Source organism: Tenrec ecaudatus, chromosome 9 (genome assembly GCF_050624435.1).
Source record: "Tenrec ecaudatus isolate mTenEca1 chromosome 9, mTenEca1.hap1, whole genome shotgun sequence".
Taxonomy (NCBI): domain Eukaryota; kingdom Metazoa; phylum Chordata; class Mammalia; order Afrosoricida; family Tenrecidae; genus Tenrec; species Tenrec ecaudatus.
Genome location: NC_134538.1, coordinates 52,260,302 through 52,283,431, shown reverse-complemented (window position 1 = coordinate 52,283,431; position 23,130 = coordinate 52,260,302). Strand labels below are relative to the sequence as shown.

The window sequence follows — 23,130 nt, the reverse complement described above, 5'->3', positions numbered from 1 at the left end:
GGCCAGGGCCCAGTGACCATCCCCTTCCCCTGGTCTGTTCCCTGCTGGCCTGAGGCTTCTCTTCCAAGCACCCCGTTCTTCCAAAGTCCCCTGCAAAATCACAGAGAGGCCCCACGAGAGTCGGGACTTTCTAAGGCCTTCTAGAGCAGTGCAGCCACTTGCTGGCACATGGGGCAGGGGACAGTCCATCCAGGCCACGTCCCTGAGGTTCTGTGGGTCTCTATAGGCCCTAGAAGCCATGGTAGAGTAGCCAGATTCAGAAGACCCACAGCAAGTCACTGTCCTCCAATTCGGAAACTACGGGTGGGCTGAGGTCCTGCTGGCCAGTGTCCAAAAGCTGTGCTCCAGGGGCTCACTGGGTACCCCCGTTCTCTGAGCTTCCAGAGGGGTCAGGACCAGCCCTTAGCCTTCATCTGTGTTTTCCTTCACTCAGGGAGCCATCCTCACCACCATGCTGGCCACTCGGAACTTTTCAGGTGAGCATACTCTCTCCCCAGGAGAGGGGCCACAGCCCCGACCTGCAGGGCCTCACTGAGCCACTGAGCTGAAGCAAGAAGGCCTCCCTGTGACCACCAGTTGGCTTCGTTCCCCGTTCCCGCAGCACACCACACCCCAGTCCCACGGCTCCTCAGGGCCTGCAGAGCCCTGGGCACCTGGACTGGCACTCTTCTTGACCAATCCTCAGGGTCCAGCTGTCCCCCACCCCCCGCCACCTCGGCCATCATGCTTGTGGTCTCTGTACCCTGTCTCCAGATACCTCCTGTGCCTTCTGCATGTCTGTAGTTCCGGCCGCTCTGTTCCGTCTTGAGCCCTCTGGGCACCCGTTGCGTGTCTGGGAGCTGGGCGGCAAGCTGGAGGGTGAGTCAGAGGAGGAACTGCATGGCTGGCAGCCACCAGCCCGGGCGCCTGAGGGCAGGGCTTGCGGGAGTGGAGTCCTCCTGGGCTCTAGGTCTTGTCTCCGTTGTCACATCTCTGTGGGTCATTGTAGTGGCTCCGTTCTCTTGCTGTGTGTCCCCACCCCTGGCCCCCCCACCCCATGCCAAGCTCCTCACCCCTGTCCCGTTACTTTTGCTGTGATTGTTCCGCTGGGGACGGGCCGCGCACCATCACACCAACACTAACTGGACGTTGTCGTGTCTGCACGTGGGGGCCCTGGGGCCTCGCCCACGCCCGTGTCCTCCCTCTCCCCCTCCCCCAGAAGCCCCACTGGGGTTTTCTCTAGAGAAAGGAGGCAAATGCTTTTCAAATGGTTATCAGTCTTAATTAATCTTGTTTCAACTCTCCCGGCTAACGGGATCTTGGTACCAACGGTCTCATCTCTTCCCTAGACTTTGGGATCCTGGGACCAGCAGTCTCATCTCTTCCCTAGACTTTAACTCTAATGTTCTTCTGCTTCCTTTGTCTCTCTTCTCTTCGTATCTTGCCTGCCCCGTCTGTGTCCCCTCTGCCCTCCGTCGCCGCTCCCCTCTGCTGTGTCTAACCCGGCGCTCACAGTGGGCAGACAGACCACCGCTCCTGCCACCATGTCCACCGCCGCCTCCGGTGCCACCATGGGGCTGGTGGAGCAAGGTAGATGTGTCTTGACAAGCGTCTCCAACCCTGCCAGGCCTCAGCATGCGGCCCCTCACCACAAGCAGCCGTGGCTGTGCACCCCAAGGAAAACCACCCGCACCACAGCGACGGGCTGAGCTAGATCACCCCCTAGCATCCGCCTGGCCCTGTGTGGACCTGGCTAAAAGGACCCCCTCCGGGGAACCACCCATGAGCCGTGGTCCTGTGACCTTGTCTCGCTCCAGCACATTGTACTCTGGGGAGTCCCCCGTATACCCATTGTCCATCACAGCCACAGGCAGCGTGGCCGCGCCTGAAGGATCTGGGCTCATCAGGAGGCTTCTCAGGACCCCTAGTAGGAAGCTTTCTCAGGGAAGGGCAAGAGGGAGAGCCCTTCCCTGCGAAAGACCACGTGAGGCCCTCGGGAAGTGCTAGTCCCCATTCACTGCCCACGTGTACCCTGCCTCCGGAGAGGGCAGATGGGATGTTCACCGCCTGCCCCTACCCACCGCCTGCCTCCGAGCCCACCCAGGGCCCCAGCCCTCCGATGGTTGCCTGCCTCTGCGGGGCTGTGTACAGGCAAGTGGCCAGGCAGGCAGGTGCGTCATCTGGGGCTGCTGTGTTCTCTACATGCGTTCTGGCCCGCAGCCCTGAGGACAGGCTGTGTTCAGCCCGAGGCCCAGGCGCTCAGACTCTGTCCTCACTGGGATTCTTACCATGAGTCTCTCCTTGCCTCGCCCCACGACCCTCCCCTTTGATCTCTTACCGACTGCCCCTTTGGGGGCCAATAGGGGATGACACTGGCTCAGGCCAGAGTCCAAGGCCCTGCCAGCTCTGGTCTCACATATCTCTGTCCTCCCCACATGCAGCCACCAGCGCCTTCTGTTAACCCCTGGGCTCTCCCCTGCAGCCCAGGCGGAGGGCCAGTGTGGACCAGTCCCAGGAGGAGGCCACTGGAATTCCTGTGGCGCCCCAGTGGGAATGGGCCATGCCCACCCTGGCTCCCCCCACACCACCTTCCAGGGCCACTGGTCCCAGGGGCAGCTCCGTCCTTGGTGAAGACTCAGCCCCAATTCACCCCGTGGCTCTGTCCGGAGGCAAGATCCCAGAGAGCCGTCCTGTGGGGCGTTTGGGGGGTAGATGGGGGGCGGACAGGCAGCTGCTTCTGGAGCCTGAGGCTGTTGCCCGAGAAGTCAGCCTCGCGTGCAGGGGGCATGGGCAGCTGTGCATGGGGTTGTGCATGCGCCAGGCGCTGCACCACAGCCAGACTGCTCTGTCCCAAAGTCTGCATGGTGGGGGTGGGGGTGCCCGCATGGCTGCCCAGGGGCCAGGCGTGGGCCTACAGGGGGAAGGGCCTGAAGTGATGGAGGAGGGCCCCCCAGGAGCTATGCCAACCCTGACGGGCTATAGGCACGGTAGGGGAGGGACGGGACTCGGTCCTCCACAGGGGCCCCTTGTCTTGGTAGAGCATGTCACAGCTGACAGAAGCGCACACCAGGCCCCTGCTTGACCCTCACAGCGTCTCTCCTGCCGTGAGAAGACACTTCTAACAGGTGGGGGGGGGCGGTCACGAGAGCACAGGTGGCCGTGGGGCAGGTGCCCTAGCTCAGCAGCCAGGGCGAGTGATTGCAGCTGAGGTGCCTGGGTTCCTTCCACTGCTCTGTGGTTCTTGGGGTCCTTGTCATGGGCTTGAGCGTGAGAAACCCCAAGGGGCGCTCTGGAAGCCTCTGACTACCAAGGTAGGGATGCAGGAGCTAAATGCTGTGCAGGTGGCCCCTGGGAGTCTGGGGCTCGTCCAGGGTAGCCGAAAGGCTATTGCCCGGAGCTAGGGCTCAGAAGGAGCCTGGCGAGGGGGACGGTGCCCTTCCAGGGGAGGGGGGTGGGTGTTGGCCGGGCCCCAGGCTGGCCCAGGATTGGTTAAGGAATAAAGAGGGGTTGCCAGGCAGACTAAGCGCCGGACTGGGGTCGCACAGATGCGCCCCCTCCTGGCGGCTCTCAGCACCTGCGTTGGAGAGCTGACCCAGCGTGCAGTGGTCCGTCCCTCCGTGAGTCTCTGGTCCGTCCCTCCGTGAGTCTCCGCGGCCTCTTGGTGACCGACACTCTCAGTTTGGAACTCTGGACTGTTCGAGAGGCAGCGATGCGAAGGCGCTTGGAAACGTTTTTGAAAGAATGGAACACTCTCATTATCATTTAATTCTGTTTGTCCACACACTCGTTGAAGCCCCAGCTACAGCCGCCCTCAAAAGTCTCGGGTCAGACTCTGGGGCCTCCTCTCCTAGAGAGGGGACAGGGACAGCGAGAGGGTGCTCGGCTGGCCCCAGCAGGGCCCTCGATGAGACCCTTGGGGACCCAGCCTAGACAGAGTTGGTCTGAGCACCAGGGATGGGCTTGGGGCTGCAGGAACGACTCTGGCCTGCCCACAGAGGCTAACATGGCCAGCCACTCTCATGAGACCCCGTCTTTTAAGGTGTGTGGGTGGGATCCGCCCACTTGCCTGCTCAGCTGTTGTCCCTTTCCTCCCAGAGTCTTCCCTTTCCAGAGGCCAAGGGAGCAGCCCCTTGGCGCTCCCCACCTCCCAGCCCCCTGTTGCACCGCTCGGCTCATCTGTGTCAGGACCATCGACTCTGGGGGACCACACTGAACCAGTCTAGACTGGCTGGCTGGGGAATGGTCCTGGTGCCTGCGCAGCCAGAGGCAGAGTAGGGAGACTTTGGACCGCATTGCCTGTGTTGGAGATGCAGACAGGGGAGCCAGGCCCCCACACACCAGGGGGTCTGTGAGAGGAATCAGCCTGGAGGTGGGGCCGCCCTTGCCAGGGCTGGCATAGGACGGAGGGATGAACCTGTTCCATGTGTGGCTGCTCCAGAGCGGGTGGAGCCTGGCAGTGGGTTTGACAAGGAGGCAGGTTGTGGGGTGATACCAGTGAGCTTTGTGAAACCCATACTGGGGGGGCCATTTCCAGTTCTATTCTCTGCTAGCAAAACTGCTGCAGATGGCAGGGATTGGGGTGAAGGAGCTCTTGAGGGGAGTGGGAGTCGGGTGGGGAGTTTGGAAGGAGACAGATGCAGAGATTCAGGCCCCAGGACACAGGCGGGCATGGCCCTGCTGCTCTCCCTAGTCAGAACTGCTTTCTAGCGGCCTCACAGGGACGCTCTGCGAACGCTCCAACAGGAACAACCGGGCTGGTGAGGGAGGCAGGGCCCCAGTGGTGCAGTGGGTCACATCTGGGGCCGCTAACTTTAAGGTTAGCAGTTTGAACCTACCAGCCTCTCTACAGGAGAACCATGGGCTTACTGTCCCTGTAAAGATTTCACAGCCTCAGAAACCCACAGGGGCAGTTCCACCCTGTCCTCTAGGGTCGCTGTGAGTCAGAATTGACTCGATGGCAGTGAGTTTGCGTGGTGTTTTGTTTTGTTTTCTTTTGTTGGTGGGTAAAGGAGACAGAAATTGCAGACGTCCCTGCCCTGGCTACCGTCCTCCTGAGTTAAGTGTAACTTACAGGCCACACCATGAACTCCGTGTCCACGCACAAAGCTTAGGGGACTCCTGAGGAGGAAGCAACCAGCAACCGGTGTAGCCATGCGTGAGGACGGGGGTGGGCGGGCTGCCAGTCATCCTGGGGCTGGCCACAGAGCCATATGTTCTCAGAAATGGATTCAAGTCGTGACAGTCACCTGAGGGCTGGCTGGGAGGCCAAGGACTCGCATGTCCCCAGAGCTCCAGGGGCTGCTGGTGTAGGTGGTGCCACACCTGGGAGGGGCTGCCAAGGCTCTCTGGATCTCAGTGGCTTCTTGAATGCCCACCTACTTGGAGACCCAGGGGGCAGATAAAGAGCCCTGCCTGTCACAGCCAAGGGCGGAGGTGGGCAGGGGGCAGTCCCAGAATAACACATCCCACGCAGCCCCTGGGGCCACCTGGGCCAGACGGGCTGTTTGGCAGCCTCTCCAGTCTGAGGCCTAGGCCTCAGGGCCACCCCTGGTAGGGTCTCCGTTCCGTGACCCACACGAGCAGGCCCTGGGCTGCACTGCAAGGAGGCTGCTTCCTCTCCGTCGAGGCTGCGTTGAGGCTGTGGTGGCAAGCATGGGCTGGTGGCTTCTTGGTGGGGCACGTCTCGGGCACAAGCACTCCCTGCCGGGGCCAACACAAACCTTGTTTTCTCTCTTCCTTCCTCACTCCCTCCACCCCACACCTTTCCTTTTCTCTAAGGTAAGCTGGCTTCCTTGTTTTTCCTTCTTCTTGTTCTTCTGCGGCTCCACAGTTAGGCTGCTCACCCACTGCTGGGCAGCGGCGCTAGGGCCCATTGCTTGGGTCGAGGCCTGCGCCTCCATCCATGCCTCTGATAGATGGGTGGGCACGGCCTGGTGTGGCAGGGCTCCGTCACGGGGCCAACCCTTGCCTCTATGAGGAGGAGCATTGGGGGGACATGAGTGCGGGGCCCATTGAAGAAAGAGCCGTTGGATCTTTCCATCCATTGTGCTCATCTTGCCGGACCCTATTCAGAGCCCAGGTCTGTTTGGGTTGACTTGCAAAAGGACAGCTGCTGCCCACAGACTGTCTTGTAGTGAGGCCGTTTAGGAGTAGGGACGGTGAGGGGATCTCTGGGGAACTGGGTGGGGCTCAGCTGAGGGGACCCAGAGCCCCAAGACCCCTGCCATGTATGGGCCTATTGCCAGTCACTGATAGGAATGGGGGGGGGGGCAGTGACAAGGGCATGTGGCACTCTTCCAGCCTAGCCTGGCACCCTCTTGTGCTTCCACAGGGGGCCAATCCCTTCCTCCTTAGAATACAGTCTGTGTTTCAGTCCAGTGTGAGCAGGAAAAGCAATTGGTGGAGACCGTGCTGGTCCTGCCTCCCCAGTGGTCTGGCCTGCAAGTGACTTTGAGCTGAGAAACCCTGGCCGGGGACCCCATGACCTGGGCTCGCTGATTGCCTGCCCCGGGCCTGGCTGGTCACTGAGACAATGTCAGCCTACTGAGCTCGACCAGCTCTAGAGCCAGACCGTGGACACAAGAGTCCACGCTGCCAGAACTGGATGCTCCCAGGGGTTGCTGGCCTCCCGCAGAGCAGTGCTCACAGCCCAGCCCCCGGTGGGGGGAGGGGGCTCCAGGGCCCCTGTGGCTCATGCTGCCTCTTCCTCCCATGCAGCAGCCAAGAGCCTACTGAACAAGAAGGCCGACGGAGTCAAGGTGAGGACGTTGACTGGGCATGGGGGTGGGCCGCTTTGTGCAGGCTTGAGGGGCCGGAGCCCTCCCTGCTTGTATCTCCTCCGCCGCTCACCCACGCCTCTGCCTTCTCTCTGCAGCCTCAGACGAATAGCACCAAAGCCAATGCTGCAGCCACCAGCCCCAAGGGGACGCTGCCTCCTGCTGCCCTGGTACTGCTCCTTCTTGGCCCTTCTCTTGTCCCTTGCCACGTGGTTGTCCCCTCCCTCCGAGGCTCAGGATCTCCAACAGACACATACTGGGCCCCTGTAGAGTGAGGGTCAGGCATACCTGTGGGTAAGAGATTTTGTCGTGGGCCGAAGGTCAGGTGGACACTGAAGCCCCTTCATCACAATTCATATGACTTGTCGATTCCACCCCTACCCCCTGGAGAGGCAGCAGAGGGCACAGAGTTGGGGTTCTGTACTCTCTGGGGGCTGGGGTGCAGCCAGGGATCAGGGGAGGCTGATGCTGAGGCCCCAGTGTTGCTTGGTTTTAAGGGCTGGCTGGCTCTGCCCAGAGTAGTGTCCGTAGGTGCCAATGGAAGTAAGGTCCTCTCCTGTCCTGGTCCCTCTCTCTGGGTCGCTACCAGGTCGCAGTGTGTGGGAGGTGGATGCTGTGCTGCCCCGACCCAGTGGGCCACTTCGTGGGCTGTGTCTACAAGAGAAGGGGGTTGCTCCTGGCATCTGCACCCACCCAGGAGCCTCTAGAAAGGGAGGCGAGAGCCCGACGGTCTTTGCCTGTCCCCAGCAGAGACGAACCTGGCCTACCAGCCCTGTTTCAGCCCCCATCCACCCACCCATCCCACACCAGCCCCCAAACCAGGGTCATTTCAATCATCAGTCCACATGGGCCACAGTCCAAGTGAGGCTCAGCGAGACCAGGCACAGAGCAAAGCCGGCACTGACAACGGCTGGACAGGAAGCTCTCCAGACAGGAAGAAAGGCAAAGGCTCAGGAAGTGTGCATGTGCCACAGGGCCACCTGCAAGAGGCCACAAACCACATTGGGCATAGGGAACGCAGAGTGTCTCCTGGACCTCCCCACCAAGAAGCCCTGGCTGTTGTACCTGAGAGTACAAGACCTGTTCTGAGCAAGTCATCCTGAGAGATTGAGGTGTGCAGGTCCAGAGGCTCCTGCCCCAAGCTGGGCTGCCCTCCCCTATGTCCATCCCAAGTTCAAGGTTTGCATGCAAGGGGTGGGCAGTCTCTGGGGAGAGAGCTGTGGTTGTGGGGCAGCAGGAAGTGGCTGGAGCTCCAGTGTGGGCGGACAGCGGCCGTGAAAGGCTTCAGGCACAATTTCCATCCTGCACCATTCATTCATCATCATGTGCCCCCTCTACCCCCGGCTGCCACGTCTACCTCAGACCTGTGGGCCCCACCCCGCTGAGACAGGAGGTCCAGAGAGCCACGAGGGTCTGCCGGCAACACCCAAGCTCTCACCCAGCCATGTTCCTCCCTTCTCTGGGGACGGCCATGCCCTCTCCCACTCGGAAGCAGTCACCTTCATCCATGTTGCTCCCAGCCCCTCTTGGAGCCCTTCTTCAGGAGCAGTCCTGCTGCCCTTCCCTGGCCCGCTCCATGCACAGCCCGTTCTCCTCGCTCGCTTGCTCGCTCGCTCGCTCGCTCGCTCGCTGTCTCCATGTCTGGCTCTCCTGCTTTCTCACTCTCCCTCTCTCTCCTCCTCTGTTGTCTTCCTTCTATAGGAGCCTCAAACCACCGTTATCCATAACCCCGCCGACGGGATTAAGGTACTGCCGCCTCTTTCCTTGTGCGCTGTGGGAGCTTCTGCCTGGGAGGAGGCAGATAGCTGTCTGGCCAGCGCTGCCCTCCCGCCTCCTCCTGCCCTCAGCCTGCGTGCTGACCGGAGTACGGGAGTGGCCTGGAGGCGCTGTGTAGGGGGCAGCCTCCGATCTGGATGGCTGTAGGACAGATGATGGGCATTTGGCTCAGAAAATTGAGGCCAGGCAGTTGCTGCCCTGCAGGGACTCTCCAGGGGCCCAGCAAGAGGCCAATGGAGTCCATGGGACATCCAACACCCTCATTAGCAGGGGGTCCCCATGAGCACAGGGCTAGGGCTCCCTGTTGGATCTGCCCCGCAGCCTGCTGGCTACAGCCAGGCCCGCCTAGCTTAGCTGGAGCTACTAAAATGGTCCTAGGAGAAGGCTGCCTGAAGGTTCCCTGCCCACTGCGCCCATCCGTGCTGGCCCTGCAAGGGCGGGGGGCACATCCACACCCCACTCTCCCCGCTGGCCTCCCTGGACAGCCCTCCTCTTCCCTCCCTCCTGCTCTGCTCACCAGCACCCATCACTCATTGCATCCTCACCCACCTTGGGGAGGGAGGAGAGTGACAGGGGGTCAGATGGCTGTACTCTGGCCTGTCTGGGTCTGGGCTCACACACAGCCCTCGGGACTCTACCAGGTCCCCAATTCCTCCTAGCAGCACCCCAACTTTCTCCTTTCCCAGAAGACATGGGACTGGGCTGGCCCCGCCTTCTCCTGGGGTGGGCAGGGAGGCAGCCAAAGAAGGGCCAGCATCCCCCATCCCACTGCTTGGGTGGGGTTCCTCCATACGGTGTGTGTCCGGGGCAGGAGGACACTCTCCCTTCAGGGGGGCCTCCAGGAAACCTCCTGGGGTGGTGCTGAACCCTGACCTTGCCACCGAAAGCGTCTCCCCCCCTCCACCCAAAACACACACACACACTTCTGACTTTGGGCACAGGTGTCGAGGCGTCTAGTTGGTGGGGAGAGAGTTGTCCATGCGGATATCTGGGTGAAGGTGTTTCTTCTGAGGATTTGAACAGAACTCGGGGGTGACTGGGGGCTGCTGGATGGAGCTGAGCTTTGGTCCAAAGGCACTAAGCCAGAGCTGGGCCATGGGTCCAGGTCAGGCCACCTTCGGGGTCAGTGGCGCCATTTGATCTGTCACCCCTGGAGGGACACACACTCCCCATCCCTGCCAGAGAAGGATCTGTGAGTGACCGATTGCTCAGGCCTGCTGGCTCCATGTCCTTGGGATATTTCTCTGTCTCACCAACGGTCGATGGCGTTCAGGTCCCACCTCATCTGAGATCTTGCGAATTCAAAAGCCCTTGGTGTCTTGGGAAAGAGAGCCTCTCCCTGTCAGTCGAGGTTGGGAAAGGGATGTCTGTATCGGGGCGAGGTCTCCCTACTGAACGGCAGGTGGCCCGGTGCCTGGGAGCATCCTCAGAAGCCCTAGAATGTCTGGGGTGGCCCGCCCCCTCCCCCAGGCGTGGCCGGGTGTGGTGTTCCGGACTGGATCTCTTGCCTTACCAAGGCAGGCGCCTTTGCAGTCACTCAGTCCCCTGGGCGACCGGAGGCCCCTATCATTAGATGCCTCGGGAGTGGGATGCATAAAGGCCCATCTCCTGAGCTCTGGCCGTCCCCCAGGGGTGACCCCACCTGCCACCCGCCCTGAGCACCAGCTCCCCCTGGAGCACAGGGTCCTGACTGCTCCCCTGTTTCCCCAGGAGTCCTCCGACAGCACCAACACCACCATAGAGGATGAAGACACAAAAGGTACCACCCCTCTTCCTGGGCCAGTACTCTGGCCTTGGGGGCCAGACCAGTGGGAGTGGGGGCGGGGGGGGGGGGAGAGCCTGGGGGCGGAGCCTGCCGCATGGGCGTGTCTTCTTGCGGAAGGACCAGGTGCCAGGCCCAGTTCTCACCCCACCGCACCCGAGAACTGGACAAATGTCAGGCAGGCTGATGTCCGAGAGGCCCTTTCTGCTCCAGACGATTCACCTTTGCTCCAAGGCGCATTCTTCGCCTGCGGTTTCAGAGGCTTTGGGTTCCGTCGTGGCTCTGGGCGACACGTGAATGGGCAGCATCACCGGGGATGTGTGAGAGGGCCTCCCGAGCACGCTGGGCCGTGCTTGCTGAGTAGCGAGAGCCTGCCCTCCTGTGCTGGGTTCATCCCAGGCCTCCGCGAGGGACATGGGTGACACACCGAGGCGCCTAGACCTGCGCTCCCCACAGGGCTAAGCCAGCCCCTGGCCTTGGTGGTGGTGCTTGGCCCTGTCAAGGCCCAGGACCTTGCTCGGTCTGGTCAGGCCCAGCACCACCACCCCCCTCACTGTTTTACCATGTGGCTTTGCCCCTGTTGCCTGCTGCCCCCATTGCGCCATGAGTTCCAGTCCGTCTCCAGGTGGTTCTGTAAGTGACTGAGCACCATGCCAGGGCAGCGGGGCAGCCCTAACAGGCCCCCACCCAACACCCTTGGCAGGACAGAGGCAAGAGTGTTGCCTCCGGTGGTTGATCAGCCAGAGCCCCTGTGATCTGGCAGGGTTAAGAGGCCTCCCCAGGGCCCAGCCCAGACAGAGGTTCAGAATACACTGGTTCTAGCTCGGTGTGGGCAACATACACAGAGCCAGAGTGCCACCGCCAGCCTGGATGCCAGCAGCCGTGCAAGAGGCCCTCAGCCCCACAGCCTCGTCTCCAGTCCCTCTGCTTGATGGGAGAAGATGGGAGGACCCTGGCAGGAACCAGCGTGCCCTGTGGAGGCGGGCTGGGGGCTTCGCTGGACCTCCCAAGCCAGCACAGTGCAACACTGACTACCTTCCCAATCAATCATCAATCGCCGGCAGTGTGGCCTGTCTGCTGTGGCAGGCGTGAGCCACATCGCTCTCTCTCCCTCTGGCTGTGGCTCCCTGGAAGTCCCATAGCTTTGTGTCCCACATGCTGGCCCGGGGCACCTGGCACTCTGGACTCAGCAAAGCTGGGGAGCCTTTCCTCACACTGAGGCCTCCCCTTCTGCCCTCGTGCCAGGGAGCCACAGGCTCCATTGGAAACGGGAAGTTGGTATACGAAGTGGGCAGGGCATGTGGGTTGAACCTACAGGCTCCCCAAGGCTGGGCACTCCCCTTGTGTCTTCTCCCCCAACTATTCCGTGCTGCTTCGTTGCTTATTGTCCGTCTGTTCCACCCAGTCCCCAGGATCTCTGACATTCTGAGCTCGGTGAGGAGGGGCTCGGGGACCCCTGAAGCTGAGGGGCCCCCACCCTGCCTGTCTCCAACTCTCCTAGGCCCCCTGCCCGCCCCATGTAAGTAGCCACTGCAGGCCTGCTGCCCTGCTGCTGGGGGCTCCCTGCGAATGGCCTGGGGGCTGAGAGGCTTCCCTGCACCCCTGCGCTATCTCTGCCCGGTCCTGAACCACTGCCCGGGGCCAAGCCGAGCTGTGCAGACCTCTGGTGTGGCATTCTGTGCTAACTCCGATGAGGGGGAGGGGGTGGAGTGAATTGGCCTAGCTTCTCCCCAGAGGCTTCCCCAAAACACACACACACACACACACACACACACAAACACACAAACGCACACATGATCATATTCCACCTGCTTGTTCTTTCCAAACCCCATAGATGCTCCCTGACCCTCTCCAGCTCCTGGCACCCCACCCCTACCACCCCCATCCCACTCTGGCCAGGTTCTGTGCAGCAGCCAACGGGCAGCTGCCCCTTCTCAGAGGGCCACATTTGCAAAAGCCACTTTCGACTCTATTTCACACCCAGGTACACATTAGGTCCTGGAGCCCCCTCAGCGCCACACACCCCTACTCCCCATGTCTGTCTTCTCATGTCCCCTGGGTCTCCCACAGCTCCCGCATTGTCCTGTGTTTCTCCACAGCCCCCGACTTCCTCTACACTCCCCCAAGTCCCCCAACTCCTGTCCCCTTTTACCCCATGGTCTCTTATGGCCCCCAATCCACCTAAAACTTCCATCCTGATCCTCCACAGCAGGGATCCTCAAACTTTTTAAACAGGGGGCCAGTTCACTGTCCCTCAGACCCGTTGGAGGGCCGGACTATAGTTTTAAAAAAAGAACTATGAACAAATTCCTATGCACACTGCACATATCTTATTTTGAAGTAAAAAAACAAAATGGGGCAAAACACCCGATGGGCCGGATAAATGTCCTTGGCGGGCCGCGTGTGGCCCGCGGGCCATAGTTTGAGGATGCCTGCACCACAGCTTCCATGTTCTCCCCAGTCCCCCCAAACACCTTCATTTTCTCCTTTCTACCCCCTCATTTCTCCACATCTGTCCCCCACAATTCTCCCAAGCTCCCCACAAACTCTTCTACCCCTCTCTTCCCCTCCCCCCCCCCTGGGCTTGGCTGACCACCAAGCCCCCCTGCTTTGTGCTGACCACCTGTCTGTTCTACCCCAGCCCCCCGGATCTCTGACATCCTGAGCTCAGTGAGGAGGGGCATGGGGACCCTGGAATCCGAGGCTCCCCCTCCAGTCGAGCCCCCACCCTGCCCGTTCCCGACTCTCCTAGGCCCCTTGTCCGCCCTGTGTAAGTAGCCGTCTGGGGGGCTGCTGCTGTCTCTCAGGTTCCCACTGGTACCTGAGGCCTCCTGCTGTGTGGCCCATGGGGGTGTGCCTGTCGCCTGACTCAAAAGCAGCCAATTTGGGGTGAGGGCAGGAGGTAGGAGGGGCACAGGGCCCCCTTGCTACATCACAGGATATTAAGTAGAACCACTTGAAAATGCCCTTTGGTCTCAGTGTGTGTGTGTGTGTGTGTGTGTGTGTGTGTGTGTATCCTGTGTGAGGGATGTGTGTGTGTCCTGTGTGTGTGTGTGACCTGTGTGAGGGATGTGTGTGTGTGTCCTGTGTGAGGGATGTGTGTGTGTCCTGTGTGTGTGTGTGAGACCTGTGTGAGGGATGTGTGTGTGTGTCCTGTGTGAGGGATGTGTGTGTGTCCTGTGTGAGGGATGTGTGTGTGTGTGTCCTGTGCGAGGGGTAGGAAACTCAAAGGTAAGGGTCTTCAGCTGACACACTGCTCCTATTGCTCCATGCCCCTCATCTCTCCGGGAGGAAAGGGTGTGTAGTAATGAGCGTGATCCTGGCCCTGCCCCGTGGGCTTGTGCTAAGGACAGAGTTTGGGACACTGAATCGCTGGGTCGTGGGGCCCTGTGCCTATGAGGTCCAGCCTGCGATCAGAGGGGCCCCTGCCAAGGGCAGGCCCAAGTCTCCCTGTCCTGAGAAGGTGGGGCAGTGGAGGTGTAGAGTGGCTGTGACAGGAGGCGGTGAAGCGCATCTTGGCCTCACAGCTGGGAGGAGCCAGCAGGCCCCAGCTCTTGTCTGGATGCAGGAGACACCCGCACAGATGTATCACTTACAGGGATGGATGACATCTCAGGGCTGCAGCCCCTGCCGCCACCCCCACTGCTGGGGGGAGGGGATGCCTGGGGCCAGGAGGCCTGGCTGAAATGTGCCCTGAGAAGAGGCTGCTGGCCCTGGGGCCAGTGGATCCCTGGGTACAGAGGCCTGCCATGGCCGGGGAGTGGCTAGGTGAGTACGAAGGCCCCCCCGGGGCTCTGCACAGACGCAGGCCAGGGCTGGCCCTGCTGAGGTGACAAGCAGAGGTGAGAGGAGAGAGGGGAGCTCCTGCAGTAGAGGGCGGCTGGGGACACCCCCCGCAGGTCTAGACGAGGCGGGGTGAAGGATTGAAGTGGGGAAGGGGTTGGCCTTGGAGGGCAGCCTGGACAGGCCAGCCGACCCTCTGTAGGTGTCAGGAAGCACTCCTGTCTCATTTTAAAGTCCCTCCCGGACCCTCTGGCCCCCCCAGATGGCACAGGGCCAGGTCTGCTGATGAGCAGGGAGGGCAGCCTGGATGCATATAGCAGTCGGAGCCCCTTCACAGGTTGTCCTGAGGTTGCTGGAAGGGAAGGGCTACAGCTGTCCTGTTCCCACCCCAAACAGAGGCTGCTCTGTGTGGGCCTACTTGCTCAGGCGGGGACGGAGGGGAGCAGCACCTGTGGGCAGGTGTGCAGGTGGTCGGGCAGCCATCACTGAGTTGGGTCCTCACTCCTGAATACGCCCCCCCCACCACCGGTGTCTGTCTCTAGCATCACAGATCCTTGAGTGCTGGGGTGAGGGGTGGGGGGAGGAACAGGTCAAGGAACGGAACAGGGTCCTAAGATGGTGTCTCTAATTTGAGAGGGGCTGGGGTGCATCTCAGCTTTCTCACACTGTGTGCAGAAGCACCCGCCCACCACTGGCTCTGCTCTGCCTCCGGAGTTTTGAGTGTTCAGCCCAGGGATGTCAGGACCCGGCATAAAAGGACACTTCTGGAAAGGATGGGCCTGTTCCAACTCTCTGGACAGCTAGGCTCTCAGCCAGGTTCCCTCTGGTGCTGGGCCCACTCTCTTGCCCTCCCCCGCCCAGGGGCATTCTCTAGAACCTGGGATGATGTTCACTCCCAGCAGATCCCTCAAAACTGCCCTGTGGGGAGCAGGGCTTGTGAGCGCGCCCTTGGGCACTTCCAGGTGGCCCAGCGACTCTGCCCTGGCTCGCACAGGAGGACGAATTCAGGAGGACATGGTGGCATAGAACCTGATCTGGCCCCCCCTGGACAGTTTGCCTGTGGAATGGAGCCTGGAGCCCGGGCCCCTGGGAATGAGCACTTGGCAGGACCTCTCCAAAGCTAGACCTCCCGCCATCATCCCGTTATGTTTTGCCTCCCCCACCTATTCCCGTGCCTAGGAGTATGGTACCAGGTTCTACCGAAGTGGACCCTCTATACCCACACCTGGGCTGCCTCCTCCCTCCCCTCCCTTATGCATCCTATGTTTCCCCAGGGCCTAGGCCACTGAGGACACAAAAGTTTCCACCTGCTCCTCGGGAGACAAGGGTCAAGCCCACGCCAGGGACCACGCCACAGCAGGGCAACCCTGCGACTGCGTTGTGCTGCTGTCTGCGCAGCAATGTGCCTACAGGGGCAGAAGGAGCCCAAGTGCAGACTCTACTCACAGCCGAGTGACTTGTCTTAGGGAACCACAAGTTCCTTATTTGGAGACTGGATGTGGGGTGGAAGTGTAAGGAAAAACAGCCATGCTATTGGCGTTGAGGGTCATACATGCATGGGTTAGTCCCAACAACATGCATTTAAACAGGTATCCGATGGCTAAGGCCACGTTCTCTCAGAGTACCTTAAAAGAAAGGGGTGGGAAAAGTCCAGTCAAAACTGGGGGTCTCTTGGGCCAGGGAAATCTCAAGGTAAAGGTCAGCTCAGAAAGTTATGGCAACTTTGGGGGACCCCCTCTGTCCCCGAAAAAGAGTCTCAATAGCTTTTCTTAAAGGAAATAGGATGACCACGGGGGCTTATGATGAAAGTTTTTTTAAATTGAAATTGCACCGCTGAGAAAAAGGCCAGGCAAGTTGTTCCAGAGGCTCTTCTTCCATCTCAACAGTGAACTTGGCCCTCCTCGGTGGGTAGCACCCATGCCTTTGGGAAACCGTGCCCCGGCCTCTCTCGCCTATCTGGCACTGTCAGCGTCCTGTGTTCCCCTAACTCAACAAAGCATGTAAAAGGAACCCTGTTGGCATCCCCCAGGGATAATCCCACTGCCGACTATTCCCCAGGAGCTGAAGTGACAGCGTGGGCACGGGAAAGTGCAGAATTCCCCAGGGAAGGGCTAGAGGGCTGGGAATGCCACCTTCACAAGGGTATCGACCTAGAGGAAGGCTCTGCTGGGAAACAGTAGCTTCCAGCTGTGTTATTTTTGTTGAATACGCTATGATTTTGTAGTGGTAGACTTTGAGTTCCCTCTGTACATACTTTCCCAGAGTGCAAGCATATGGTGGCCACCTGTGTCATTTTTACTAAACCGCCTCTCTTCCTGTGATCTACTTCGTGCACATCATGCTACCAGCTCCTGGTTGTTCCCTTCAGAGTTCCCTACAAACTTGACTTGCAGTGGGGTGGGCTTTAGTGCAGCCAGAACCACGGTATCATGTCCGTACCACTAGCAGTTATTCCCCTGTAGATTTCAGTAGTCCACGTATTTCATATGAACGGAACCCAGTATGATGGGGCCTTTTGTGACTGGTTTCTATCATTTGGCATAATGCTTTCAAGACTCATCTAGGTGGTAGTGTTTCGGTACTTCATTATATTTATGGCAAAATAATTTCCCCTCTATAGTCATTATCCATTTAGCAATTGATGGACAGTTGGTTCATTGCCAGGGTTTTGGGGGGCAATTATATATAATGTAACTATGAACATTCATGTACAGAGTTTTGTGTGGACATATTTTCAGTTATTTTACATATGCATGTAGGAGTGCAATTGCTGCTAATTCTCTGTTTAACTTTTTGAAGAACTGTCAAACTCTAAAGTGGCTGCCCCAACTTATGTGACCACTCATACAGTATAAGGCTTCTAATTTCTCCACATCCTCATTTACACTTAGTGTTTTGTGTGTTTCTGAAAATCGTCATGCTAGTCAGTATAAAGTGATCTCTCATTGTGAATATGATAGGCATTTCCCTAAGCCTAACAGTGCAGAGCATCTCTTAATTGTTTTATTTAATGTATAATTCACATACGTCACTAATTCATATGAAGTGTTGTGCAATTACCACCACAACCAAGTTTAGAATATTTATTTCTTGTAGTCATTGTTGGTTCCCTCTCTTCTCCACCCTCCCGTCACATACTCACTGCAGCCAGGTGATGCCAACTCATAGCGACCTGATAGGACAGGAGGGGATTTCGCCTGTGAGTTTCCGACACTGTAACTCTTTACGGGAGTAGAAAGCCCCATCTTTCTCCCAAGGAGTAGCTGGTGGTTTTGAACTCCTGAACTTCATATACAGAAAAATATACAGAACAAAAACTGGGGGGGGGCGGGCAGTGACATGACAAAATCAGTCAAAGAAAAACTTCAATCCAAAAGAAAGAAAATACTGAAAACTGGGAAAAATCTAAAATGGAACAAAAGGAAGATCAAATGGTAAGTTGTTCCTTTTCATGTGACTCCATCTGCTGTGGTGGACTTCCCAGTGCTCTCTGCCTGACCGCAAGGCTGGCCACACCCCTGGACTGTGCCCAGAGGGGTTCACCAGCAGCTTAACTTTCACAAGCTTATTGGCCACTTAGCCATCTCCTGTTGTGTCTATTTAGATCCTTTGCCGATTTTAAATTAGGTTTTTTGCCTTTTGCTTATTGAGTTGTAAGCCTTCTTTATATATTCTGTATACATGTCCTTAATGAGATCTGATTTTTAATTATTTCCTTCCATTCTGTGGGCTATCTTTTAAGCTTGACGGTGTTCTTTGAAGCACAAAAACTTAATATTGATGACATCCAATATACCTATTGTTCCTTTTGTTGTTTGTCTTTTTAGTTTCACATCTGAGTAAGCTGTCTAATCTGAAATCACAAAGTTTTAAATTCTGCATTTCCTTCTAAGACTTTTATAGTTTTAATAGACTTAGGTCTCTGGCCCAGTTTTGGTTCATTTTCATTTTGGTGTGAGGAAGGGGTCTAACTTGTTTTGCACATGCTAATCCATTGTTCCGGCACCATTTCTGGAAGAGCATCCTATCACCCACTGAATTGTCCTTAGCACCCTCGTCAAAAATCAGTTAACCATTGTGTTAGGCAGGGTTCTGTGGAGAAACAAAACCAGGGCACTTATAAATATATATGGATAGGTTTATACAGCACAAAGGAATATAACAGCTAATGAGTCCAGAGGGCTCAGTTCAACTCACTTCCCTGGAAGCCCTTCAACTCATGAGGGCTGTGGGGTTCCCAGGTCAAGGAAGCAGGCAGCTGAGTCTTCCTTCGGGTGATGCAGGCAGAGCCCACCCACAGGCAGCAAATAGCAGGGTGGGTCACCAGTTCAGGAGTTTAGCAAAGCAGGCCCCGGTGGGATTTCAAACTCAAGTGATGCAAGACCACAGGATCCACCAGCCTCAAACTCAAGTGATGTACATACACGTCAGCAACATGGCAAAGCAGATCCTCAAAGGAGCCTCAAGCTCTAGCCACCCAGTCCACAGGTTGGATTGTCCCACAGGTAGTGTAGTTCACAAGTAGAGACAGAGAACTAGCTAAAGCAGCTACATGCTGGTCCGATCACCAGAAAACAAGAGAAAGAGGGGTGGGTCTTGTCAAGCCATTTATCTCTTTGCCCTCCAATCAAACAAGGACCTGATTAATCCCACATGTTCCTATAGTCCAAGTTGGCACAATAAACCTACCTGTCACAATCATAATGTATGTTTATTCCTAGCCTCTCAATTCAACTCCATTGATTTCTGTATCTGTTCTTATGCCAATACCATAGTCTTAGTCTTAACTACTGTAGTATTGTATGTTTTGAAATTGGGAAATGTACGTCTTTAAGCTTGTTCTGTTTTTTCAAGGCTATCTGTGTTATTCCGGGCCCTTTGCATTTCCATGTGACTACTGCTTTTAGAGTTAGCTGGGTGGCATAATGGTTAGCAAGGTCGGCAGTCGGCGGCAGCACTCTGCGGGAGAAAGATGAGGTTTTCCACTCCTGAAAAAGAGTTACACTCTCAGAAACCCATGGGCAGTTCTACCTTGTTGTATATGGTGCTGAGTCAGCATCAATTCAATTGACAGTGTTTGGATTTTTTTCTTTTGCAGTTAATGTGTGTCCAAAAAAATGCCGCTGGGATTTTGACATGAATTGTGGTGAATAATTAGATCAATTTGGGGAGTACTACCATCTTAGCATGAAGTAGTCCAGTCTACGAACAAAGGATGCCCCTTCATTTATGTAGATCCTGTTTAATATCTCTCACGGGGGCGTTATAGTATATCTAGGTCTGAAGTCTTTCACCTTTCTGCCAGGCAGCTGACAACTCAGCCTTACTCTCCGTGCCGTGCTTATGCAAAGCCCCCAAGTCAGCACCAGGGCAGGGTGGAATGCTTTCTCAATTCTTCCCTAGGTCTGTGCAGAACCGTGTACACACACATCCCTTCAGAATTCCCAGGAATGTGACAGAGCTTTTCAAGTTCCCCACAGGCATCTCTTTATGCAGTTGCTCCTTTTAAGATTTTGCATTGAGCTCATTAGCCATAGAAAGATGTGGTGTTACGCAATTGCCACTGACTGTTTTCAACAAATGTCCTCTGGATGAAGCTGTACATCGAGTCAGGTCCAGTAAGGGCCAGCACTAAGAATGGCACTTGTCTGTTAAGTTGCCAGATAAGAGAGAGTTCTCTAGGATACAACTTTTGGGGTGATCCACTCCTAATTTGCCCTTCCAGGGCTGCCAGGCTGTCACTCTTGCCATCGTCATGAGGCTGTAAGAGCTTTAGGTTTCAGGCTGCAGGCTCAGGCTCTGGGTTGGCAAGATGCGTGCCAGCAGCCCCCAAGCCTTTATTGCTGCGGCCTCGCTATCATGTACATTGTTGTCAGGTACCACTGAGTGACTCTATGGAGCAAAACAGCGCCTCCGCTTGGGCCTTCCTCGCAATTACTGTTCCCTTTGAGCCTGTTGTTACGGCTGTCGTGTCATTTCATCTCCAGGACAGTCTTTCTCTTTTGTCCTGACCTCCTGCTTTACCAAGTATCATGTCCCTTTTCAGATACTCTGAAGGCGCATTCTAGCTGTTATTTCTTCCAAGACAGATTTGTTCTTCTGACAACCCATGGTACTTTCCACAGTTTCACCAACACCGTAATTCAAAGGCGGTGGTTCTTCTTCAGTCTTCCTTATTCACTGTCCCAACTCCCACATGCTATATGAGGCACCTGCAGATCCCCTGGCTTGAGACAGGTGCACCCAAGTCCTCGAAGTGAGGTCTTTGTTCTTTAACAATTTAAAGAGGCCTGCTGAAGATTTGCCCAGTGCAGCACATCATTGGATTTCTTGACTGCTGCTTCCGTGAGCATTTATTTGGGATCCAAGTAAAATAAGATCCTTGACCACTTGTTTTTCCTCTGTTTATGTTGGTGTGGTCTGTTGGTTCAGTTGTGCAAATTTTTGTTTTATGTTGAATTGCACTTCACATTGAAGGCTATAGGCTTTGCTTTTTATTAGCAAGTGCTTCAAATACTCTTAGCTTTCAGCAAGCAAGGTCGTGTCATCTACATATCACTTCCTTTCAGTCTATGTTCAAGGGCAAGTCTCCGATTCTCTTCCGCATCCACTTTGGTCTTTCCTCTTTCTTCCCTTTTGCTTTTTGCATGTATGATGTTCTTGATATCATCCTGCACTGAATTTGTCCCCGAGGTGTTCTCTAAATTCACGTGGGAGAGACTCATGGTTATATTTTGGCTCGCATGACTTGTTTTAATTTTCTCCAGCTTGACCTTATAGATCAGCAATTGATAGTCTGTTCCAAGTTGGACCCCAGCCTCATTTTAGCTGAAGAAATAAGCGCCTCAATTTTTACTTCTCAGATGTTCTCAATTGGATTCCTATACAATCCCATCTGCTGAGGACCACAGGGATGCCAGGGCAGCTTTTTTGGGAGCATGGCTCTATAGAGTGCTTGGGGTCGAAGTCCTCTGAGGCAGAGGGAATGGCGTGTAGGCTAATGCTCAGGAACCCTATGATCCCAGAGGAAAGTGGTATGGAGAACACAGCTTTCCAGTTCATTTGTTGACCTCTGAATTTTTATTATGTGCATATATTTTGCTTTTAAGAATCATGTGTGTGTACACTTCTGAATTTTTATCATGTGCATATATTTTGCTTTTAAAAATCTGTGTGGCGTGTGTACACGACTGTGTGCATGCGTTTGTGTCTGTAAGGAAATGGTTACAAACCTGACTCTATAGAGTATTTTTTTTCTAGGGAGAGCAAACCAAGGGCAAGATTGAAGGAGGTTGACAGGGAAGGATTGTCAACTACATCCAAAATATGTCTTTAAAATATGTCTACAGCAAATATGAAAAATTCTGATTTATGTACACTGAGCACTTTATTCTGATGTTTAAAGTATTTTTACAATGAAAAAGAATTCGAGTTTTACTTTAAAATTGAAATCTGTTCGTACCTCTGTCTGAGCCGCAGTGACAGGGTCGCATGGTCTTGGCAGGAGAAAAGATGGGAGACTGGGGCGGAGCAGCCAGAGCAGCGGTCCTCCACCTTCCTGATGCCACGACCCTTTCATGCAGTTCCTCATGTGGTGGTGACCCCCAACCAGAACATTAATTTCGTTGCTACTTCATAACTGTAATTTTGAACTGTTATGAATCAGGCGACCCCCGTGAAAGGGTCATTTGACAGCCCTCCAAAGGGGTCACGACCCACAGGTTTAGAACTGCTGGGCTGTAGGGTGCACACCAGGAGCTGTCCAGGGCCTCTGTCAGAGACCTCTCCTCAGGACCTCTTGCTTCCCTTGCTGAAACCCCTTTCCAGCCTCCATCTCAGCCTGGGCCCCTGCCACCCTGCTGGGGCCCGTCATGAGGATGGCACCTTGTCATCCTGCTGTGGACCCAGTTCCTCGTCTGAGCCTGTCACACGCCAACCTTTCAGAAACAGTTGCTGAGTGGCAGCACAAAGAACAGGTGGGAAGGAGGGCCCTGCAAGCCTGTGAGCTGCACACAGGAGGGAGAGGCAGGAGGGAGTGCCGCCGCGGATGCTAGGGGCTGGCTTAGAAGGTTATTTTCCTGCTATTGCCTTTCCAGACCTTTGGTAATATGGATGACATGTTTCTAGCATTTTTAAAGGATTTTATTGTTTTTCAAAAGAAGTTCTTTCATTGGGAAGGCAAGTATACTGCTGGTGACATTGAGAAGCCTGGGCTGAACAGAGCACAGGCCCCTAGGCCTGAGGTGCTAGGCCAGCAGCGTCCCTTGGGGAAACGGGGGGCAGTGTGAGGGTGCAGGGCAGCCCTGGGCTGTCCCACTCACTGGTGGCGTGTCCCCACCCGCAGCCCGCAAGCAGGAGATCATCAAAATCACCGAGCAGCTCATCGAGGCCGTCAACAACGGTGACTTTGAGGCTTATGCGTGAGTTCTACGGGTACACCAAGGGGTAGGGGACGGGTACCACCCTCTGCCCTTGCTCTGCACGGAAAGGGGGTGGGCAGGAGGTGGGAGGAGCCTGCCCCAGGGAGGGTCCAGATGTCTTCCTCACTTGTCCTCCCCCCAACCCCCCAACTCCCAGGAAAATCTGCGACCCAGGTCTGACCTCCTTTGAGCCTGAAGCGTTGGGCAACCTGGTGGAAGGGATGGACTTCCATAGATTCTACTTTGAGAACTGTGAGTGGCAGGGTTCGGGGCTGGCGGGCGGGGAGTGAGCCCCAGGCCCTACCGCTGGGAACTCAGGGCATGGGTTCTTGAAGGGCCAGGCCCCTTCCTGTTTTGGAAAGGGACAGGGGGTGCCCAAACCAGCTCCGCTCACCTCACAGTGCTCGCCAAGAACAGCAAGCCGATCCACACGACCATCCTGAACCCGCACGTGCACGTCATAGGCGAGGACGCCGCCTGCATCGCCTACATCCGCCTCACGCAGTACATGGACGGGCAGGGCCGGCCCCGCACCAGCCAGTCGGAGGAGACGCGCGTGTGGCACCGCCGGGAAGGAAAGTGGCAGAACGTGCACTTCCACTGCTCAGGCGCACCCGTGGCCCCGCTGCAGTGA

General features: G+C 56.4%; 1 protein-coding gene across 7 annotated transcripts in view; it reads left to right on the top strand.

Annotated features, from left to right (window-relative positions):
- Nucleotides 1–23,130, top strand: part of CAMK2B (calcium/calmodulin dependent protein kinase II beta) — a 171,445-nt gene extending 148,315 nt beyond the window's left edge. The window contains exons 12-20 of one of the 7 annotated variants that reach the window (XM_075558095.1): nucleotides 434–476; nucleotides 1,495–1,569; nucleotides 6,700–6,737; nucleotides 6,854–6,925; nucleotides 8,457–8,501; nucleotides 10,242–10,290; nucleotides 22,421–22,496; nucleotides 22,654–22,748; nucleotides 22,898–23,130. In XM_075558095.1, coding sequence (XP_075414210.1) covers nucleotides 434–476; nucleotides 1,495–1,569; nucleotides 6,700–6,737; nucleotides 6,854–6,925; nucleotides 8,457–8,501; nucleotides 10,242–10,290; nucleotides 22,421–22,496; nucleotides 22,654–22,748; nucleotides 22,898–23,130 — 726 coding nt within the window. Of the gene's footprint in view, nucleotides 1–433; nucleotides 477–1,494; nucleotides 1,570–6,696; nucleotides 6,738–6,853; nucleotides 6,926–8,456; nucleotides 8,502–10,241; nucleotides 10,291–22,420; nucleotides 22,497–22,653; nucleotides 22,749–22,897 lie in introns of all 7 variants that reach the window. The other 6 variants (XM_075558098.1, XM_075558097.1, XM_075558101.1 and 3 more) reach the window with 6 other exon arrangements.